Genomic DNA, 22,680 nt, shown 5'->3' on the forward strand with positions numbered 1-22,680 from the left:
ACTACATTAACCTGACTATGCAGTCACCAAGAGCTGAGCCCACTTCAGGAGACTTTACCTTTTAACAGCTGTATTTCATAGATAAAGTTAGAATTTCTTCTGACACGTATGAAAAAACAGTGAAGTACAATTGCATTTCTTAGCCCATATAACGATAGCATGTGTGCTTTGGAATATTTCAAATTGCAATGTGCTGAATCCTACTACAACAGTTAGTATGGCACCAGGCTAGAAACTGGAAGAACATGAGTTCTGGTCCCACTTTAGGCATGAAGCCAGCTGGGTGACTTTGGGCCAGTCACACACTTTCAGCTCTAGGAGGAAGGCAGCAATGGCAAACCACTTCTGAAAATGTTGCTGAGAAAACTGCAGGCAGTTGTCTAGGTAGCCACCAGGAATCAAGACTGACTCAAAGGCACAAAGAAAAAAAGCATCTTACTAGAATTGCTGAATTCATTTTCCTCCCTATATAGTTACTGTAGTCATCTTTTTTCCTTTACAGTACAGAGCAGCCAAGGAACTAGTAGTTGGGTTTGTACAGTCTGTTAAGCTAAAATCAAATAAAATTCCATTATTATTACAATGCATGAATCTAGCCTAACAGTGCACTAATGTCCATATCAATAGACACGCATATGGTGACATCACATTAATGTCACAATTATGTTCTTGCATTCTGATGTCTGCTAAATATATAAGTCTTGATGTTTGCCTGATGGTAGGGCACGTTTTTTTCATTTGTGTCCCTTTGCTCCCTTATGGGTCCTGATACCACATGAATTAGATAGTGCCCATAAATATACATGCCATTTACTGTAAATTATTGTTACAATGCACCAACTACACAAGAGACCCAATAGGAGCTACATCTCACTCTTAGGGGATGATTTTATTGGAGGAAGTAGTGAGTGAAAGATTAAGCCTTTATCTGTTACCATTCATTAAACACAGATTTGTTCACAAATCAGTGGTTCAGGCAGGTTGAATTTTCTGACTAAATCACAACAGGATGGGTTCACATACGCTACAACCAACCAAACCATACTGTGGATTAATGCAATGATCTGAACCTACAGATTCAGATGATATTAAGTCATTCTACCTGGTGAACATGACTACCACTACCTTGTCTCCTCTCCCCAAATTACTATTTCCATTTAAGCACAAAACAGAATATATAACACTGATCACAAATGGCAATTATTCTAAGTTCAGCCAATATAATTTGTCCTAGGAAAGCCTAGAAGTGTAGTTAAAGAGCTGGAGAGAATGGGGACAAGATGTTAGTGCATGGATTACTATGAACACCAGGCAGAATGGCTTGACATGTCTGGACATAGTTGGGCTTAAAGTGGCCTGAAGTTGATCTTAGGGACCTCAGGCCACATAAGCACAAGCATTCATGAACAGCTGCTATACTTTATATATTTGGCAAAGTTTCTATCTAAATTGGTTGTGTAGTTTTCAGCAAAAAAAGTGGCAAAGGTACTTTTTTCTTAGTATTCTTAGCGTGACATCCATACCTGGGGAATAGGTTACACTTTTGATTACATTGGATTATCTTAATATTTGATATGAATATATGAATATATTTGTATTCATAGTTTAAATTTAGTTAATTAAAATTGCTCTCATCTGAACAGTGTTTTTATCTAACATTTGAGAGCCCTCCCCCATCAATGTGGATTCTGGAATGCAAACAACATAATTCCAAGTACAATACAATGAAAAGCAATCAATAGCTGTAGTGTTGACTGTCTTGGAGCCTCTAAATAGAGGAGCAGGCGTGGCTGCGAGAGGAAGCCACTGCAGCTTTTCTTGGTACTCGGTTCAGTCCTTAGATGGCAGGGGGTAAATTGGGGGTAGTTCAGGAGGCTCAATTTCTCCTTCAGTGCCTGTGGAATGGCTCTGATTCTGCTTAGGCCACCCTACTCTCTTTCAAAACATCACAAAACAGAGTGGTAGCTGGCTGTGTTTGCCACATGATTTGGTGAGATAGTTGCAGCTAAACCTGGCTTAGCATGTTATGAATACACTATCTGAAAAATAAATAGGATTTATTTCCAAACCAGTACTGATTGCAGTGTTGAATGTGGAAAATAACACCTTGAAGTTGACAGCTTTCAATGCAGCACATTGACACTTGTTTATCTCTAGAACATACTGTATTTCTCTTTGAGATCTGAAAACCAAGTTCATCAACACATTACTTTGATTATAGTCAGCATTACTACTAAGTTTAACTTCAAAGTATGAGTAGACTATTATTTTCAAGATGAATCTGCTAATTCATTAAATAACATCCCCATGTACAAAAAGTGAGGTTTGTCTTTCTTGCATTCTGTCAAACTTGGAGCAAGAAGAAACTGCATCTTGTTTTTAATAAAGGATGAGAGAGTGAAGAGGCTCTTCCTAAACATTTTGGGAAGTCTGAATCTTGGGCACTGAGTGGAGCTGGAAGCAAGTTTCAAAAGGTATGGATGACAGGATTTGAATCTCAGGCAATGTAACACATTTTACAAAAGTTAAGAGGAAGAAAAGTAAAATTAGGAGCATCTACTTTGCTACCATTAACCGAATACAGTAAATTAGTCACTTTTAATTAAAGAATATTACAAAAGATGTGCAAAATAACTTTCATGATTAAGTTCACATTTAAAAGCAACATGCAAACCCACATTTGAGTATAGGTTTTAATTAAGTGAAAAGTTTGGATACTTTACAACTGAATGCACTAAGCCTTCAATAAATTTTGAAGCATGTGTGTAAATGAAAGACATTAATAATTGAAACTGTGCTGTAAGGAGGTGATGGCAATTTAAAATTAAGTGTCCACATACCTGCATTTCAAGTGTTTTGAAAATTTAGGTATGTCCCTTTATCACCTAAGAGGCAGCAAATTAGTGTGTTCTGAATACAGAAGAGTAAATCTTGGAGGCTATAGAAGCAGAGTCCAGCAACTGCTGTTTATCACAGAGAGCTGTTATTAACCCTTTTCTTCCCCAACTTAAGTATCAGAACACAAGGGACTAGATTTTAATAATATGGAATGATTACATCCTAGATAGAGACAACAGCCTTATAAGCCCTCTCTGTTGTCACTCAGTTCTTACCTGATAGAATCACTGAGTTAACAGCACTTGATGTTGGTTGCTATAGAATATTTGGCACCTCTGATACATGACATGAATAAATACCTATTCACAGCAATATGGAAACAGACTTGATTGTTCTATTTTTGAGTAATTGCAACTCAGAGCAACTTTTCTACAGTTTCTTTCTGGGAATTAGGAGGAAACAATATCTGTAAAGGCAAAAGCTGCTGCTATAAATGACTGGTACACCATTTCCAACTCTCCAAAATATATATTAGCTTGCTTGTTGAAGAGTCTTCAACTGATGAAAACTCTAGTAACTCTTCTTTCCAATTTTATGACATGGCAGGTATTACGTTTCATGATACTTAACAGGGAGAACCCTCATATTGAAACTTGAGGAAAAGAACAGCAGCTGCCGAAAGTAATGCTTAAAACCAACTGTGGAGAGCTAACGTATTAGTCCTTTGCCTTGTTCCAATTGTTGACCGGATCAATCCCATCTTGAACAGCGCCATCAACTTAGTAAGTTAGAGGTTGTCTCTTCAACAGGAGAAGAATTGGGAAGGGGATTCTGATAACCTCCCCCCACCAAACCATACTCCCATCAGTCCAGTCAAAGGTTGTCATCGGTCATTTCTAGGAACTGAGCGTAGACATCCCTGGAGCATTCCCCTTTTTGATTGAATAAAAATTTGTAGTAGCTGCCATCTGCACAGATCGCTAGGAAAAGAGAGAGAGACAGGCTTTTCAAGTGGGCAATTGTCATGTCACTATGAAAACAATTACAGAAATCACACATCTGCAGTGTAAGGTGTTAAGAAGAAGGACACGTCAGCATTAAGCATCAGCAAGCATCAGGTTAAATTCTCATTATTATTTATACTGACCTCCATTTTATTGCATGGTTTGCTCCGCCCCAGCAGCTTGATAGTTCACGTAGCTGCTTTTTATACTGGAATCTCGGACTTTACTCTACAATATATCAGGATCCTTACCTAAGACAGAATTTGGCTCTGTTCCAAAGGCACAGATGCAGGGAGAGCCCGAAGGAACTTGAAACTTGGAAAAACTCCATTTGGAACTGAAATATTTGGGCAGGAAGCTGGCTGATGCTAAGCTAAGAAACAAAAATAAATGTTCCTTGAGTACCTACTGAAGTCAAGAAAGCACAGAAGTAAAGTAGTTCCGCTGACAGTTACAGTCATTTCAGTTATTGGATGTATAAGATTATTTAACTACCATCCTGACTTTTAACTATAAATGGTGCGGAATTTGTCTGGCAAACAAAAGGAAACCGCATAAGTACACAGTTAATAACGTATCACCAAGGATAGGAAACAGCTCAATTTCAGCGAACAAATCGGCTTAATACCAAAATCTTAACCACATACAGTAGCCAGGATCATGCAGTAATCCAGATTCAAAGAGGAAAAAGTGATTGTCTTTTCCTGGGCCCACATGGGACAAAATGTTGGTTTCGGTTTCAGGAGGTGCTCATAGGTGTCCATGTATGCACCCACACGTCCTCTGAATCACCTTTTCTCTTTGTAGCTGGATTGCTGCAGAGCCCTAGTGGTCCACAGCATAACATGCAACAATAAACAAAAATCAAGATATTTCTCTGATTACCAGAATGAGAGAGGGATGGAGAGAAGGTTGATAATGGGAGAACCTGTATGTGTATGGCTTATGATGCCATAACTAGAACTTTCACTTGAATCAGGAAACATACTGGTAGCTACTAATCAATGAAAGTGCTGTAAGTGTAGAGGCCCAGATTTCCTACAACCATCCCCTATCAGCAATCTGGGGCAGCTGAAGTTTCTGTTCAAGCCAGAATCAGCAAATTCCAGCAATTCAAACAGAATGTAATTTCTGGCATCTCCAGAAACCATCATAGAAGTCGCATTAGCCTTAACTTATGCAAATATATTACTGGATCAGCAAAGCCAAATTCAAGGCTGAGGCTAGCATTACAGTACACACAAACTGTGAACTTTAAATCTTCAAGGGAATGTAATTTAATCAAATGACAAAGAAAGGGAAAAGATGAAGCTCTGGGCAACAAGAATACATGATGATTCAGAGCAGACATCCAATATGTCAATCAGGAAAGAACATGGGAGGATCTCGAGAATGTCAATAAATACAGGAAAATATCAAGAAGAGGAAAAAGAGCACGTTTTTAAGAAGATTAGAGAAATCACAGAATTTACAGCTAAGAATACTTAGCTGTATTCTGTGAATACTTATCACAGAAATCCTCTGATAAAGGCAAATGAGATGAAAGGAAGATGAAATATACTTAAATCCTTTATAAATGAAATAGAATTGCAAATACGTTTTCAGAGAAACAATGCATATTCAGGAACTGCTTCCATTGGAAAGTGAGGTGCAGCAGGCAACAGAACAGCTTCAAACTGAAAAGCTCTTCTGCCCTCCTACGCCTTCCCTTCTGGGAATATTTTTAGTTTCTTTTTGTGAACTGATAAGAGACAGCATAAAGATTTTCCTTCACTGTCATGGCAAATAATCACTATCAAACCTTCTAAGTCATTTCTGACTAGGCATAAATCCTGACAGACCCAAACCCAGCCTCTTACCTTGACTGTTTATTCCTTTTGGGATCCTCTGCAGCAAAAATGTGCACTGTGGCATGGTCGCTTGATACACAGATAAGAGAAGCATCTTGGTTGAAGTTTATACTAATGGAGAGGTCAGAAACAACATATCTCTTTATCCTATGTTTGTCATGGAACAAGTTGCTTTTTAAAGACATCCTGCTTATATACATTACTTAACTAATGGTCCTTTGGAATTGGGCAGCTGTAACAATTTTGTATAAATAAATATTTTTAAAAGCTAAGACAGCATAAGTGGCAAGATGTGATATTTAAATAGTTTACATTCAGTGTCACAGAAACAGGCTCTCTCTGCACAGTTAAAATTTTCCCTTCAGTCCTGCATTCTCAAATCTCCTCTACTAAACAATCAGCAAAGCAAAACTTACCAGTATATATTGGCAGCCTGAGATCCTCTGCGCAGCTCTTGAATTAAATGCCCAGATGAAGTATCAAATATTCTTATAAGGGTCCCCTTGAAAAGCAATAACAATTTCTAAAGTTGTGGAAAGCAGTACTAAATCAGCAGACTCTTAAATCTTTTTAACCTGCTTACCTACCCTGCCTGATAGCCATATATTCTGGCTCCCCACAACAAATAAATCTTGCCTGCATTGCCTCTTACTGCCACTTTGACTTCAGTGAAATGGATGTTGGAGCAGAAGACTGAGTTCACAAGCATTTCAGAGCTCAGGCCCCATTTCTAAGGTATATTTAGATTCATGGGTGAATTTCGCTTTTGCCTTTAAGGAAAACTGATACTGTGTTACTGGTCAGAAACCCTCAGAGCAGACATCTGTGAACAGGCAAGACCCCTCTCTTTGTCAAACATCTGTGAGGGGCACCCTCAACTTTCCAAGTTCACCCATTACCACAAAATTTGGTGACCATCTGACCTAGTCAAACTGATCAAAACAGATTGATGCTTAACTTCATTTACCTATTATATTATGAGTTTCCTCTAAAGACTTCAGTACTATATACACAGGCCACCTCCATTTTATCCTCATTAACAAAACTCTGGAAGGTGGTCTGGGCTGACAGATAGTGACCCAAGTCATTTAAGGAACTCCATGTTCAATTGGGAAATTAAATTTTGGTTTCCCTAGTTACAATCCAACTCGATATCCTTGGAACTCCCTTCCAGTTCACCTGTATACAGGTAGTCCTCAGCTGATGACCACTCATTCAGTAACCATTTGAAGTTACAACTTCCAACCATCCCAGCACACCTGCAGTCACTTGATTGTGATCCGGGTGCTTGGCAACCGGCTCACACAATGGTTGCAGTGTCCTGCGGTCATGTGATCATGATTTGTGACCTTCCCTGCCGGCTTCCCAAAAGCAAAGTCAATGGGGAAGCCGGCAGGAAAGGTTGTAAGTTGCTTGGGTAAGTCTCCCCTACCGGTGCACCCTCCCCAAGCCTTGCTGTGCTTGCGCTGCACCTCCTCGGCCACTTGCACACTCTCTTTAGACACTTGCGCACCCTCTCCCACCAGGCAGCAGCCAGCCCAAGCCCTGATGTGCTTGTGCCATGCCTCCCCTGCCAGTTGCTCACCCTTGTGCAACCTCCCCCATCTGGCAGCAGCCACTTACTTGCCTGCCAACCTGCTTGCGAACTGCCTGGGACTTGCAACTTCTTGCTGGCTTCCCCACTGACTTTAGCTGTTGGAAGCCAGCAGGAAGTTGCAAGGAGATGCTCACTTAATGACCCACAATCTTTGCTTAATGACAGCACAGGGACTGCAGGGATTGCTGTAGCTAAGCGATGCGATCACGTGATGTTGCACTTTACGACCACATCATTTAGCGATCAAAATTACAGTCTCAATTGCCACTGTAATTCGAGGGCTACCTGTAGGTTCAGCATGAAGGCAATTATTTGAGAAACAATGAGAAAGTGTATATTACTAGACCAATCTATTCCATTTAACTTGCATGTGTGTGTATATGCACATATACCTGTGTCTGGGTTTATCTACAGTAAACATAGACACATTCCACAGAGTAGGAAAGAAATAAAGAGGCAGTAGGATAAAAGGCTTACATGAGCAGAAACTAACAGCATTCTTTGACAACTGCTTACAAGAAACACACACATTGCTACATGAATGACATAGACGAAATTGGCTTTAAACGTCAAGATTTTCATGAAATGAAGTTCTAAACTGATATAGCCCCACTCCCTGCATAAGATAAATAGCACATTTTGTAGAACAGGGAAGAATACACCAAGTTTGAAGGTTTGCTACCTTCAGCCAATGCAGAACTGTAGCTCGGTAATGATAGAATCACCTGGATAACTAACATACACAAAGAATACAACCAAGCCACTCCAAATCAATTACAATTTAATTTAGACCTAAAAATAGCTACCAATTGGGAGTTGGGCACTCTTATCAATTTACCATAACCTGGAGAGATTCCCTAGAACTTGATTTTCTGTTTCTTCAACACTAAAAATGTAAAACTAAGTACTAAAAATGACACACAGACCCTTATCAAGACACTATTCAAAATTAGTATGAAGGCATTCACGATCGTTGTGCAGCTCTCTAGTTAACCATAGAGCAAAACATTTTGCTTACTTTTTCTGATGCTGTGGCAATTCTTGTTCCCTGCAAATTTAGGGCTATACAACTCAAGACTCCTTCATGAGCAGGTATATCTACTGGAGGCTTTTCAGTATTTGCCAGGTCTACTATTTGCACATGTCCGGTATGTGTTCCAGGGAACGCAAGTAGGGAATTATTACTATTTGGACACAGGACACAAAGACCTAAAATAAACAATTGCAAGGGTTGAAGAACAGCTATTTTTTTACTACAATATCTCTCAAGCCATCCCACCCAAAGAAGTTTTAATGTCCTCAGACTAATGAGCCATTTCACAAAATAAGCTACACTTTAAGTTTAAGATCAGCAAAAAGTACATCTGCATTTATAATATAGATTGACATTATAATGCAGCCAGAAACTTTAGTAACTATGTAATAAGCTTTCAGAATTAACATTTAATGCCATATGATAATGGAACTTTCCCAAAGAATGCTTTTCAAACCCCAAGATAAAGACAAATGGCTGCCTAAACTATGCCACTCCATAATGGGGATGGCATACCTTACTGAGCTCAGTAATGGAGCATTTGCTTTGCCTTAGAAAATACCAAGCTTTCTTGGAAACAGGATATGCCAAATAGGCAGCATCAATTGATCTTCACAAGCATAACGCCAACAGAACACAAACAATGTGTCTTCTTTGTAATGGGGAACACATACCTTTAGGGTTGTAGCAAGTTTCAAAGACGTGTAACTGGTGAGGATTGTGCGTGAATGTGAAAACTTTAATCATAGAGTCCAAAACTACGACAATTCTGAAAGAGAAAAGGCAATGACATCAGGTTACCAGTAAGCATTATGCCGAACCCTAGGCAAATTTTCTTCCTTTTGCTTTCAAAACCATTTCAATCTATATCAGAAGTGGTCATAAAGCAGGAGCTCATGCATCTTTCTTCCAGAAAAGTTCCGTAAGGCTGAGACTGATTTGTGCTTGCTGAAGTACATCAGCACCATATCCCTTCCTTTGTTGCATCATATTCAAAATAATTCAGTATGTTAATAAATAGTGAACCCCCAGCCTTTTCCTTCCTTAAAAATATCCAAGTAATGGAACAAATTGAAACAAAAATAAATAAAACAACCCTTCTGTTCCACAGACTGAGAGCACTTACCTGTCTCTTCGCAGCTTAACAGCTTTGACTTCTGTGGAAAATTCTATTTCAATAACTGTCTTCTTTTTCAAATCATCCCAGATCATCACTGCAGCAGTGGAAGTATCTTATTAGTTTTAAAACAAGTACCTTCAACATTGACAGTCTAGCTCCATTAGGAAGTTATATCCCTGATTATTGCATTATGTAGGTACAACAGAAGATTCATATCCCAAATTTGGACAGATGCTTTTTTAATTCAGGGATAGCCCTCAAAATGTTGTTGGACTCCAACTTTCATGAGATCCAGCCAGAATGGAAACAAACTACAACTTCTATTACTCCTAACAACTCCTGCAAAACCCAAAGTTCCCCAGCCTTGATACTACAAATTTCTTTGAGCTATTCCTACCTCGAGTCTTAAGAGGTGCTATTCTGAAGCCTATTTCCATCTTTCCTCTTGTCTGCAGTCCATCTATCTCCCTAACCAGATGGTGCCACTTTACAGTATTGTATGATACTCCTATTGAGAGGAGATGCAATATTGTGGAATAACATAAATAGTCCTAAATAGGAAGCATAACAGACCAGAGTCTGCTCTAACAAGTAACTGCTTTCAAGATGATTTCTCACTGTCCCCTTCTAAAAAGGTAAGAACTGCACTCATATTTGTTCAACTTATAACTACGCAAGAGATGAATACAAATTCACTTAAAGCATTGTGGCAATATTTAGGCTGAACCTAAACATAAAAACACTATTTAATAATCAATACTATACCTTTATTAGGTGGATACTTTGGCTTTTTCCCTCCACCAACCAAAGCTAAGTAATTGCAGCGAAACAACATTTCAACATGGCCGACACCTCCTTCTAGAAATTCTGGGGGGCAGGGCAAGAAGAATAGGTATAAAATCAAACATTCAATGCAAAATTTACTGTTAGAATATATGTGTAGATCAAAGGGAATTTCTTTTCAGACTTAACATTGCATGTGGACTTACTGTATATGCAGTACTCTTTACACTTTTGCCTGCCTCATTCCGAGAAAATGTTTTTTCCTCTCTCTCTTTACCTAGTGTGCTCAAAGGTTTCCTTCTGGTTATACATTATGGACAACTATTATGGGTCAGGAAACAATACTGCCACAAGACAGTTAATGTGAACTGTCCCCAAGTTTTAGAATTCCCTGTGAAATTCAGGCAATCAAGTATTTTATTTTAAGGCTATAATCCTATACAAAGTTACTTGGGAGCAGAATACAATAAATTTATTTGGATTTACTTCAAAACTACCAGGCACAAGATCATACTGCCAATGGGTTATTTAGAATTGAAAAGCAGTAATGGATATGGAGGAACAGTCTCACCTTGTTTCTCCTTCTCTTTGAGTGGATCTGCATTAAACACTCTAAATCCATTTTCCATTCCACATGCAAAGCATCCTAAAAAAAAAGGATTGCCAATATAGGCATAAATGCTCTGTGTTATCAATGGAGGAATCATGTCACACTAAAGCATATACTTTGCATCCAGAAAAATATAGGTTTATTACCTGCAATTTTTGTAATAAAGCATCTAGTAAGCAAGGGTTGAGAAAGACCTCCAGCCATAACCCTGATGTACGGCTGCTAACTAGACTAGATAATCCTGGTAGAATAGTCCTCTTTTTCAAACATGGATTTAGTACTCTTTTGAAAGAGCACTAGTCCAGTGTTGCACAACTGACCAATTTAAACCAGGAAACAGACCACCATGGTTATGTTATATTGGTAGGTTATGTTATATTGTTATAATATATATTATGTTACATTAGAGCCAGTTTGGTCTAGTGGTTAAGGCAACAGGCTAGAAACCAGGAGATCGTGAGTTCTAGTCCCGCCTTAGGCATGAAAGCCGGCTGGGTGATCTTGGGCCAGTCACTCTCTCTCAGCCCAACTCACCTCACAGGGTTGTTGTTGTGGGGAAAACAGGAGGAGGAGTATTTGGTATGTTTGCTGCTCTGAGTCATTTATAAAAATAATAAAGGCAGGATAATAAATAAAAAAAAAAAATAAAAAATAAAAAATGTATTCTCCCCTTTTTGATTGAGGAGGCACCATTTTGCCTATTTCATAGGTACCATGGTGATAATTAGGGGTATTGTCATGCGCTGCCTCCCCCTGAATAACAATCAGACACTGGTTTGCGAATCAGGCTCTGGTTTATTGCAGGGCAGGTACAGCGTTGGTAGAAAAAAGCTGAGAGTGACAGGAGCGCGCCGGTGCGGGGTTTAAATACCCCGCGCCGGTCAGCGCCCCCTCGCTCACGGTCACGTCACCCCCCTTTGTCCCATGCGTTGCCCTGCCGGTGGGTGAGGGTTTCCGGGATCGCCCATCGTCAGGTTTCCATTCTTCTGCTGATTGCTTTCAGCTGGGCGATCCCCGTTGTATTGCCGCTGATGGTTTGGGTGGCTCCGTGATTCATTTGGCTATTGTTTGTTGGCCGTTAGTCGTTGTAGGTTGATGGCTACTTAACTTGTACCCCTTCACCTATTTCCTTGTCATTGTCATGAGTGCCATTGTGCTGATGACTTTAGCTCAACGGCACTCATGACATACTGCCCCCTTTCCGAATAGTGTTCTCCCTCGGGTTTCTGGGTTTTCCCCGTGGAGCTGTCAAAACGCCACATTTTTTTTTTTTTTTTTCAAAGTTCCCGCCGGAGTAGTTGTCGCCCCTCCCTTTGCTCCTCCCTCTACCACGTGCCTTCCCAGGGTGTGTCCATGGTGCGCATGCTCGGGTTCTGACCTGGCGTGCGCATGCTCCAACCACACCCTGTTTGTTTGGCTCAGTTCGGCGAGGCGAGAGGCGTGGCTGGTCGGGTGCTTCTCAGCTCCAGGTAGGGCCCTTCTTTTCTTATTTAGAGTGCGTCGCCTTTGTTGTGTCTCCTGGGCGTTGCCCCCAGGTTGCCCTGTTGACTTGCTTGCCACTCCCCCGCGGCCGGGGGGCGGGGGGAGGGTGCTGGCGATCGTTTGTCACCACCCCGTGGGCCCGGGGCGGGGGGAGTGAGTCCCGGGGGGGGAAGGTCCACCCAAGTCGCGGGCTTGGGGGGGGCCCTTTCCCTTGGGGCACGGGAGGCGGGGGGAGGCCTGCGGGGGGGGGTTTGGTTTTGCTGACCTTGGTTGCGGTTTGTCGGGGTATGCCCGGTGAAATGCTCTGGTCAGGTCAGGCGCGTTAACGTTGTGCGCCGCCACCCATTCCGGGTGGGGGAAGTGTTTCCACCTGACCAGATAGTGTAGAGTTCCTCGTTGCTTGCGGGAGTCGAGGATGTCCCTTATCTCGAAGTGGTGTTGCCCGTCGATCATAAGTGGTGCGGGCTGTGGCGTGCTTGGGTGCCATCGGGAGGTGGTTGCCGGTTTTAGGAGGCTGGTGTGGAACACCGGGTGGAGCCTCCGGAGGTTGTGTGGCAGGTCCAAGCGTATTGCTACCGGGTTCACTATTTGCGTGACTCGGAACGGCCCGATGTACTTAGGCCCCAGTTTTTTCGAGGGTTGGGTTGACTTTAGGAACTTGGTGGATAGATAGGCCATATCCCCCGCCTGGAACGTCGGTTGTTGGCGCCGGTGCTTGTCGGCCTGCTCTTTGTAAGCAGCCTGTGCCTCCTTCAGCGCCGCCGTGATTACTGGCCATGCTTCCGCGATCTTCCGTCCCCAGTCGCTGGCGTCCACCTGTGGTTCCGGGGGTTGAGGTAGCTCCGGTATGGGGACGAAGTCGCGCCCCGAGACTACTTCGAACGGAGTTTTCCCCGTGCTCGTGTGGACGGCGTTGTTGTATGCGACTTCGGCGAACGGGAGCAGTTCAGCCCAGTCGTCTTGGTGGTAGTTCGTATATGATCGTATAAATTGCTCTAAGGTGGCATTAAGAACCTCAGTGGCTCCGTCCGTCTGCGGATGCCAAGCCGTAGATAGGGCCTGTTGGGTCCCCGTCAGCTTCAGGAAGGCCCGCCAGAATTTGGAGGTGAACTGTGTGCCCCTGTCGGTCACCACACGTGCGGGACATCCGTGTAGCCTGTACACGTGGATGAGGAAGAGTTTGGCTAGTTGTTGTGAGGATGGGACCGACGTGCAGGGGATGAAGTGGGCCTGCTTTGAGAAGTAGTCCTTCACCACCCAAATGGCCGTTTTCTTCTGGCTGGGTGGGAGGTCCACTATAAAATCCATAGAGATTTCCTCCCATGGGCGGGAGGGTTCTGCCACCCGTTGCAATAGCCCCGCGGGTTTGCCTGGTGCCCGTTTGGCCCTAGCGCACGTTGGGCAGGACGCCACGTAGGTTTTTACGTCTCGCCTGAGCGCGGGCCACCAGAATTGGCGCCGTGTTAGGTGTAGGGTCTTGAGGAACCCAAAGTGTCCCGCTTGCTTGGCGTCGTGTGACCTATGCAAGATCGCCTGGCGCTGCGAGTCCGGGACGTAGATTCTGCCTTCCCCCCATGCCAGGTCTTGCGCCATCGTTACCTTGTCGGGGTTCGCCAGGAACCAGGGGTCGGTTTTGAGGGCGGCGGCGAGGTCCGTGCGCATTCCCCCTGGTAGTTGCGGTTGGCTTCTTTCCGTCGCCGGTTGTCCCGCCGTCGGCTGCGCCGTAGCGTCGAGCTGCCTCCGTGCGCCGCTTCGGGTGGTCACGGCCATCCCCAGTTGCGAGGCGGATAGGACCGTCCCAATGGTGTCTGGGGCGGGCTCTTCGTCTTGGGGCAGTCGGGAGAGGGCGTCGGCCAGGAAGTTCTTCTTGCCCGGCATGAACTTCAGCTGGAAATCAAAGCGGCTGAAGAATTGGGCCCATCGGACCTGTTTTGGGCTAAGGCGTCTAGGCGTTCGTAGGGCCTCGAGGTTCCGGTGGTCCGTCCAGACCTCGAATGGTTGGGTGGCTCCCTCGAGTAGGTGTCGCCATGTCTCTAGTGCCGATTTCACCGCGAAGGCTTCTTTCTCCCAGACGTGCCATCGCCTCTCTGTCTCGGAGAACTTCCTTGACAGGTAGGCGCATGGTTTCAGGAGCCCCGTGGAGTCTTTCTGTAGTAGGATGGCTCCCAGGGAGAAGTCTGAGGCGTCGGCTTGGACCACGAACGGCCGTTCTGGGTCCGGGTGCGCGAGGATTGGCTCCGTAGTGAACAGCGCTTTCAGCTTGTCGAATGCGGTCTGGCACGCGGGAGTCCAATTCAGCACTGTGCCTGGGTTCTTGGCGCGTCGGGTGTCCCCCACCCCTTTGGTTTTGAGGAGGTCCGTTAAGGGGAGGGCTATCTCAGCGAACCCCCGGGCGAATGACCTGTAGAAATTCGCGAATCCCAGGAAGCTCTGTAGTTGCCGTCTGTTGCGGGGCCGCTCCCAGTTTAGCACCGCTTCGACTTTTGCGGGGTCCATTTCGATGCCGTCCCCGGAGATTCGATACCCCAAATAGTCTAGGCGCTCTTTGTGAAACTCGCACTTTGTAGGCTTCGCATAGAGCTGCGCCCTTCTGAGCTTGTCGAGGACTTGCCTGACTAAGGTTACGTGTTCCTCGTGTGTTTTTGTGTAAATAAGGACGTCGTCGATGTAGACCAGGACCCCTTTAAACAGATGTTCATGCAGTACCTCATTGATGAGCTGCATGAACACCCCAGGGGCCCCCGCGAGTCCGAAGGGCAGTACCTTGTACTGGAAAGCGCCTAGGGGGCAGTTAAACGCCGTCTTCCATTCGTCCCCCTCCCTGATTCGGATGCGATAGTACGCCTCGCGAAGGTCCAATTTGGAAAAGACTTTGCCCGTGGATAGGTGGGCGAGCATGTCCTTCACCAGGGGTAAGGGATATTTGTTGGACAGGGAAGCCGCGTTTAGGCCCCGGTAGTCGGTACAGAGCCGTAGGGTCCCGTCTTTCTTCTCCCGGAATAAGACGGGGGCTCCGACCGGTGAGCATGCTGGCTCTATGAATCCCCTGTCTAGGTTTTTATCGATGAACTCCCGGAGGGTTGCCATCTCCTTCGGGGTCATCGAATAGATTTTTGGTCGAGGTAAGGGGACGTCGGGCAGTAGGTCGATCCGGCAATCCGTCTTGCGGTGGGGGGGTAGTTGGTCAGCCTCTGCCTCTCTGAAGACCTCGGAGAAGTCGGCGTATTGTTCTGGTAGGTCTGCTGGGTTAGCGGCGTTGTCTTGTGTGGTCGCCTCCGCTCGTCCTACCGTGGGGTTGCTTTTGCCGGCTGGAACTGGTGCTCGATACTCGCCGTCGCCGAATGTGAAGGTGCGGGTCGCCCAGTTGATCCGCGGGTTGTTTTTCGCGAGCCATGGCATCCCCAGGACTGCAATGGGCCGTCCGATGTGCGTGACTACGAACGATGTGCGCTCAGTGTGAGTGCCCATTTGCAGGGTGACCGGCTCGGTTTGTAGCGTGGCTGGTTTCCCTCCCGCTGTAGAGCCGTCCAGCTGGTGGAATGCCAGCGGCGTGGGGAGGGGGAAGCAGCGGAGGTCGAGTTTGGCGACTAGGTCGGGGTGGATGAGGTTTTTTGAGCACCCCGAGTCCACTAGTGCCGCGGCCGTGGTGGCTCCGTTTCCGGTAGAGAGTTGAATTGCTGCCAATATTACGGAGCTTTTGTCGTTTCGTTGAGGTGGTCCGCGTTGCTGTCCCACCGCCTGCCTCGCCACGCGTCTCAGAGCAGGCGGGGAGCATTTCCCGCCGGCTGGTCGGGGTCGGTATTGTCCTCTTCCCCCCAGTAAGCGTCCCAGCTCTCTTTCGGTGTCGCTGTGGCCACGGTCATTCGGCGGTGAGGCGGCGGCCCCGGGTTGGGTGGTTTGGGGCTAATTTTCGGGGTGGGCTTGGGCGCGCTGGTCGGCGGTCGGTTGGCGAAGCAATCCGCCGTCTTGTGCCCTAATTTGCCACACCTCCCGCAGGGCTCCCGGTTGAACTTCTTTTTAGGGTATATGGGGCCGGCCATCCCCCCGTGTGGTGCGGGTACCTTTTTCCCGGCATCGTTTGTGTCTTCCGTGGTTGTCATGAGGAAGGTGCGGTGCGCGTGTTCGGCTTTCCCCGCGAGGTGGATCCACCCGTGTAACGTTTCTGGGTCGTCGCGGTAGAGGGCCCATTGGAGAACGTCGCGGTTGAGCCCCCTTTTGAAGATTTCCAGCAGGGTGGTCTCGGACCAGTCGCTGACCTTCCCCGCGAGGGCTTTGAACTCCAGGGCGTAGTCAGGGACCGTGCGGGTGCCCTGTTTAAGTCTTTGGAGTGCGCTTTTCGCCCGCACTTTGGCTAGGGGGTCTTCGAAGTAGTCTTTCATCTCTTTGATGAAAGCAGGGAAGGTGGCGAGGGCGGGGGAGCTGGACTCGTACAGTTGGACGTACCAGTCCGCCGCCCTGTCTTGGAGTTTGATCGCCACGGCGGCGATCTTGTCGGCCTCGGAGTCATAGGAGTGTCCGTGCCTCCCCATGAACTCCCTAGCGTTGGTCACAAAAAACGAGAGTTTTGTGGGGGTCCCATCGAAGAAGATGGGGAAGTCCTTTGGGGCCCGGGCGTTTTGTGCGGCCCCGCCTCTCGCTTCTCGGGGTGTGGTGTCGGCCGCCTGTGCCGTCTGCTGGCCCTCCGCTGGCCCGTGTGGGTTCGATGCTTCGCTCGGGGTGTGGGCTTGTGCGGGGACGTCGTTGGGTGGCGCGGGGGGCATAAGCGCCTGGAGCATGGTCCGGAGTTCCGTCAGCTGAGCCCGCATGGCCGCGAGTTCAGCTCGTGCCTCCTCGTCCACAGCCCGCGCCGCCGCTGGGGCCGGTTCCGTTGGCGCGTCCTCGGGGGTGGGTTGCCGGCGGGGTTCATCGTCCCTCTGCCGCGGGTCCGCTTCCTCCGCCGTCTGATGGGTGTGTCCGTCGTCCTCCTCCGTGTCGAGCGCCGTGGGGCTGTCGCTCCACGCCCGTTGCTGGGGTGCGATGTGGGGCGCGGGGTCCTCCGCTGGTTTCGGAAGTCGTGCTGCTCCCTCCCGCGGTCGGGTTGCCTCCGTCGCCATCTCCCCTTGGGGTTGGAGCTGAGGCTCGGGTCGGGTTGGGTGGGCGTCCATGGCTCCGGGAGTTCGCGGTGCCTCTGGCCTTGGTCGGTCCTCCTCTGTCTCTTGCCGCGCGGCTCGCCCTCCTTGCCCGCGCCGTTCCGGCCTCATCTTGCTGGTCTTCTCGCCGTCTACTCCTCCCGCGGCTCGTTGTCGTCCGGTGGGGCTCGGCGAGGCTGAGTTTATGACTCTCAGCTTTATGTCATGCGCTGCCTCCCCCTGAATAACAATCAGACACTGGTTTGCGAATCAGGCTCTGGTTTATTGCAGGGCAGGTACAGCGTTGGTAGAAAAAAGCTGAGAGTGACAGGAGCGCGCCGGTGCGGGGTTTAAATACCCCGCGCCGGTCAGCGCCCCCTCGCTCACGGTCACGTCACCCCCCTTTGTCCCATGCGTTGCCCTGCCGGTGGGTGAGGGTTTCCGGGATCGCCCATCGTCAGGTTTCCATTCTTCTGCTGATTGCTTTCAGCTGGGCGATCCCCGTTGTATTGCCGCTGATGGTTTGGGTGGCTCCGTGATTCATTTGGCTATTGTTTGTTGGCCGTTAGTCGTTGTAGGTTGATGGCTACTTAACTTGTACCCCTTCACCTATTTCCTTGTCATTGTCATGAGTGCCATTGCGCTGATGACTTTAGCTCAACGGCACTCATGACAGGTATACACAAAATTAGAAATATGTTTTGGCTTAAACCCAGAAGAAACCATTGCATTCTGGAGGTACAGCCAAACCCTTTCAGACTGGTTGCAATTTAGCAGAACCAAAACTCAGAACAGTTTGGTTGTTTTGATATGCAGACGACAGAAAATCTGGAGGAATGCCTTTGACTTTACAGGTCATAAGGTAAAGCTGATGTGTGTCAACCCTTGTCCCCCCTCAGCAGCTACACAGACAGACAGACAGATAATCTTCCCAACACATTTTTCCTCCCTTCATTTAATTCCCAGCGCCGCATAACTCACTGGCAGGCCCAGGCACTTCAATCTTTCCAGTGCCTTCTTTTCCTTCCCTGTTGCAACAACTGTGCTTCTGCTCTTTACTGGAATGGTCTCAGCTGCAAGGAACTAGTTCCCAATATAGTACATTGCATCTTCTTGGTGTTTTCCTTCCCCTACTTCTTTTAGCCATCCATATTCTTGATTTCCCTACACCCCAAACTAATCTGCCCAGAACAACTATGTTTTGGTCTATATCAGGACAAACAAATCCTGTTTGATTTCATATACACTTGTGTTTCAGTTCAGGTAGGGGCAATCTGAAATCAGCTCTTCTGTGAATGGAATGGTTTGTACATAGAACTTTTTGCAGATCCCTCATGGTTACTGTCATTTTCACAAGTAAACCAATCAGAATTGAATGATTCCAGAAATCTACCCTAACACATGTGTTCTCCATGGCTATTTCCTGGCATTTGTACATGCTGGCTATTAAGTTCTACTTTTACTGTTACAATGTGCTTTTAATTTGTCCTCTGTGCCACCTTGAGTAGTTTGCCAAGTAGGCAGCAATACAAATAAAAGAAACAAGGAAACAAACTGAACTCCTTGATCCCTCTGCTTCCTTTCAATTCCCCTGCAGCACTAGTCAGGAATGGAGCTTGCTTCTTATTAATCGATTGCTTCCTCCCACTTCTTCTGCATGTCCCCTCTGTGCTTGTTATCTGCCAGCCAGGTTCTTTTTGAACAGGATTTACTGTAATGCCCTTTCAGAACAATGCTATATCCATGTTCAGAAAAGCCTGCAGCAACACTGGGAGAACTCTCTTCTGCTTCACTCCAGACCAGGGTTTCTCAACCAGGGTTCCGTGGAACCCCAGGGTTCAGTGAGAGGTCACTAGGGGTTCCCATTATTTATTTTAAAAATTATTTCAAATTCGGGCAACTTCACATGAAAGAGTAAGGTTCATTCTTTATCTTTAGTTTAAGAACACTGTTAATGCATATATACAGGCCTACATAAGAAACGAATATAATAATTTTGTCACTTCTGGCCTATATTTGAGCCTGAATGTGTAGGTGTTCCCCGAGGCCTGAAAAATATTTCAAGGGTTCTCCAGGGTCAAAAGGTTGAGAAAGGCTGCTGCAGACACACTCTTAGTGCCTGTCACCTATTAGTTGGACAACTTGACAAGTGGTGGCTAAACCCACCATTCAGAGCATGTCTAAACTCACCCTGCCCATGTTAGGGGGAGTTATGGTTCCATCAGCGGGTAAATCTCAAGGGGAGGAGAAACAAAGTCAACAGATCCATGAATCTTTTCTTAGCTTGCCCTGCAGTAAGTGAAGATAGTACCATTCACTAGCTTTCTTAATGTTGCAGAATAGGGATCGGACACAGAAGCAGCACATTTTAGGCCAGCATACTTTTTTGCTGGCTCAAGGATCAATGGATAGCACTTTAACTTGGCCATAAGGAAGAGACTAGTGCTATATTCAGGAAGAGCTGTAGGTTCAGGATTGGTATCTATTTACAAATGAAAACAGCTAAAATACAGATCTGCTGTAGAAAAAGCAAAAGTGAGGACTAAGCCCAGCAAACATGTGCCAATAGGGAGTTCAATACTGTATATATAATTTCTTAAACAGCAAAAGCCAGGCCTGGCCTATGGCAATATTTCTGCCTTGTAAAAGCTTATTTATCTTGGGAGGACACAAAACTACATAGAAATCTGAAGATAACAAGGCTGCAGCCCTGCTGTTATATAGGGGTGGGAATCTTCACAGTAAATCTAACAGCTCTGCTAACCCCCGGCTTCCTTCCTGCGGACTCCCCTACTTCGAATTAGCCTCTGAAAGCTTCAGAGATGGGGACCTGGCCTGCTCTATTCAATAAAACCTTCTCTGCTCCTAGGGCGCTCTCACCGAACCACAGACTGGTCAACTGCTTTTCAGCCTCGCGTGTCTGGCGAGTCCAGAAAACTGGATTGAGCAGATCATAGTTAAATTAAGCACCGGTGTCGTCAAAACGCAGCCAGCACCTGCCCCAAACAGGAAAAGAGCGAAAGAAACGGCGGAAGGCAAAGTATTTGCCCACGCCAGGCAACGATCGAAGGGGCCGGACGCCTGCAGGGCAGCAAAGTACGTGACGAAGACCGAAAAAGGCGACTCTATACTTCTCTGCCGGGGCCACAGCGCAACACCCGCTTCCCGCCTCTCGCTGCCTCCTCCTAGGAAACTGAGCTAGCGACCGACACTCTTCCCTGGACGGGCTGAAGCGAAGAACCGGGGGAGAAGGAAAAGGAAACGAGCAGGCATGAGCTTCCGTGCCCGCAAACGCCTGAAACGGGCGGCGGCGAAGGCAGCCAGGCAGCCAGGCAGGCAAGCAGACGACCACCCGCCCCGTGAGATCCCTACCGTGGTCCTGGTTGAAGCCGGCAAAGAGCAACCCATTCCCGTGCGGATTAACGGGGAGCAGGTTCATGGCGCCGGACGCTGGGAGAGGCCGCGGCCTGGGAAGGGGGTCGCTCACACCATCGGCCGAGGGTTGGCGGCGGCGGCGCCACGGTTCCTTCCGGACTAGATCAGGGGCAGCCCGAGCGCAGAGCGCAGAGCGCATCGAACAGCTTTCCTTGGCCTGCTGGAGGAGCACCTAGCTGTCGAGCGGCGGCGGCTTCTCCCAGATCTGTACTGTACTGTACTACGGTACTGTAGGCTCCGGCCAATTTACAATCGCTCCCCGATTGCAGAACACATCGATGAAGGAAGCCCACCCAGCTGAGCGCCGAGCTACTTAATGCTTGGATTTCGATGCTCGCGGGTTTCGGATGTTTACGGCTGAGTCTACTTTCGTGAGCGTAATCCCGCTCAATGCTCTGTTTCTACTGTTGAGTAAAGTTACTTAGAATTATACTGGAAAAATCCAAGATCATAGTCAGCCGAACCGCCACTCTGCTTGCATCGGTTTTGTGTTCCCCCTTGCCCTTACAAAATAGGTAAGACTTTGGAGAGTGACGGAGTGGGCGGTAAGACCTCGCCAGTTCAGTGCTGCTGCACTGCGACACTGCCGAGGAACTGAGGTGATCTGAGGAGGAATTAATTGTCTTCTTGGAAATTGAAATAAACCCAGTTTTCCAATTGTCATGCATGCGCGTGTAAAAGTGTGCGCACATTTTATTCAGATTTGTGCCATATATATCTTAAGTTCCAATCCAATCAAGATTGAGGAAATAAACCCAAGAATTTGGGGGGAAATTGCTTATGGATAAACATTGAGGGGGGTTGGCCCCATTATTTACTCGACCCCGTTCCTCCAAAGCACCTAATGTTTTCAGCCCTAGGTAACGACCTAGGAGTGAGTTTTACTGAAGGCACCGGATTTCTTTCCCCGTGCGCTTTCAGAGGATAGCGGGGCGGGGGAGAGGAACTAAACGACATAAATGGTGATCAATAGAAGCTACATTGGCTACTCTCATTAGGTGGAAATTCTTCGAGCCTAATAAGTGACAATACCTTGCTTGTTTAGCTGAATTTACTGTATAAAGACCATATTGTAATTTTTATTCTGGAGTTGCATCTGTGACTGAATTCTTAGGAGGGTTTTATTCTTTTCCTCCTCCGCATTTTCTTCATCCAGAGTTAGCACAGTTAGGAGCATGGAGGAATAAGATGAGGTCTTTGCATTATCTTTGGCAGGGCAATCTTTTGGGGACAGGGTCACTTTTGGAATTGCGGGAGCATGCTGTGAATGCTCTCCTAAGTTAGCAGCTGGGGTGCATTTGCTTACTTAGGGAATGGTTGCCCTGAGGGATATGACTTGGTCACAGAATAATCATTTTCTAGGAAGGGGTGTTGCTCCCTGCTTTCTCACCTGTTTTTCTAGGATGTTCTCTACCACCCTGGCCAATCTCTGTATTTTTTTCTTTGGAGCTGGGCCCCATTTCATTTTCTAAGAATGTCAAGAATCCTCAGTTGCATCCTTGTAAATTAAGATGATGCTATAGGTCAGCGCTTTGCTGATTTCAAAATAATTTTAAATTCATTAAAGTGAGGGGGACAGATGTTTGGTGGGCACCAAGGAAGGTGCCCACATTGTTAACTTTTCATGTGGTGAATGTGGATTTTTCAAGCTGAATCAGGAAAGAATTTAGTTCCAATATTAGACTGGCTTAAACATTTGGAAAGGGACGCTTTTTCAAAAAATAGGAGTGACATTCTTACGACAGCTTTCCTTACCATAGCCCTTGTCAAGCACCCACCCAAAGGATTGGCTCAGCATAAGAGCACATTTTGCATCCTGA

General features: G+C 46.5%; 1 protein-coding gene across 2 annotated transcripts; it reads right to left on the bottom strand.

The window, feature by feature from the left end:
• Positions 1-2,579: 2,579 nt before the first annotated feature.
• On the bottom strand, positions 2,580-21,114 carry WDR45B (WD repeat domain 45B). Of its 2 annotated transcripts, none has more exons than XM_063292571.1 (10): positions 20,798-21,114; positions 10,797-10,871; positions 10,208-10,309; positions 9,449-9,536; positions 8,997-9,091; positions 8,308-8,498; positions 6,109-6,194; positions 5,702-5,803; positions 4,094-4,215; positions 2,580-3,818 (listed from the first exon to the last, which is right to left on the bottom strand). In XM_063292571.1, exons 1-10 carry the CDS (start codon positions 20,997-20,999, stop codon positions 3,712-3,714), a joined length of 1,170 nt encoding a protein of 389 aa, XP_063148641.1. In that variant the 5' UTR covers positions 21,000-21,114; the 3' UTR covers positions 2,580-3,711. The 2 variants fall into 2 exon arrangements, with proteins under 2 accessions (XP_063148641.1, XP_063148642.1); XM_063292572.1 differs by lacking the exon at positions 20,798-21,114 and adding an exon at positions 20,306-20,376.
• Positions 21,115-22,680: the final 1,566 nt, after the last annotated feature.

Source organism: Candoia aspera, chromosome 2 (assembly GCF_035149785.1).
Source record: "Candoia aspera isolate rCanAsp1 chromosome 2, rCanAsp1.hap2, whole genome shotgun sequence".
NCBI classification, from domain to species: domain Eukaryota; kingdom Metazoa; phylum Chordata; class Lepidosauria; order Squamata; family Boidae; genus Candoia; species Candoia aspera.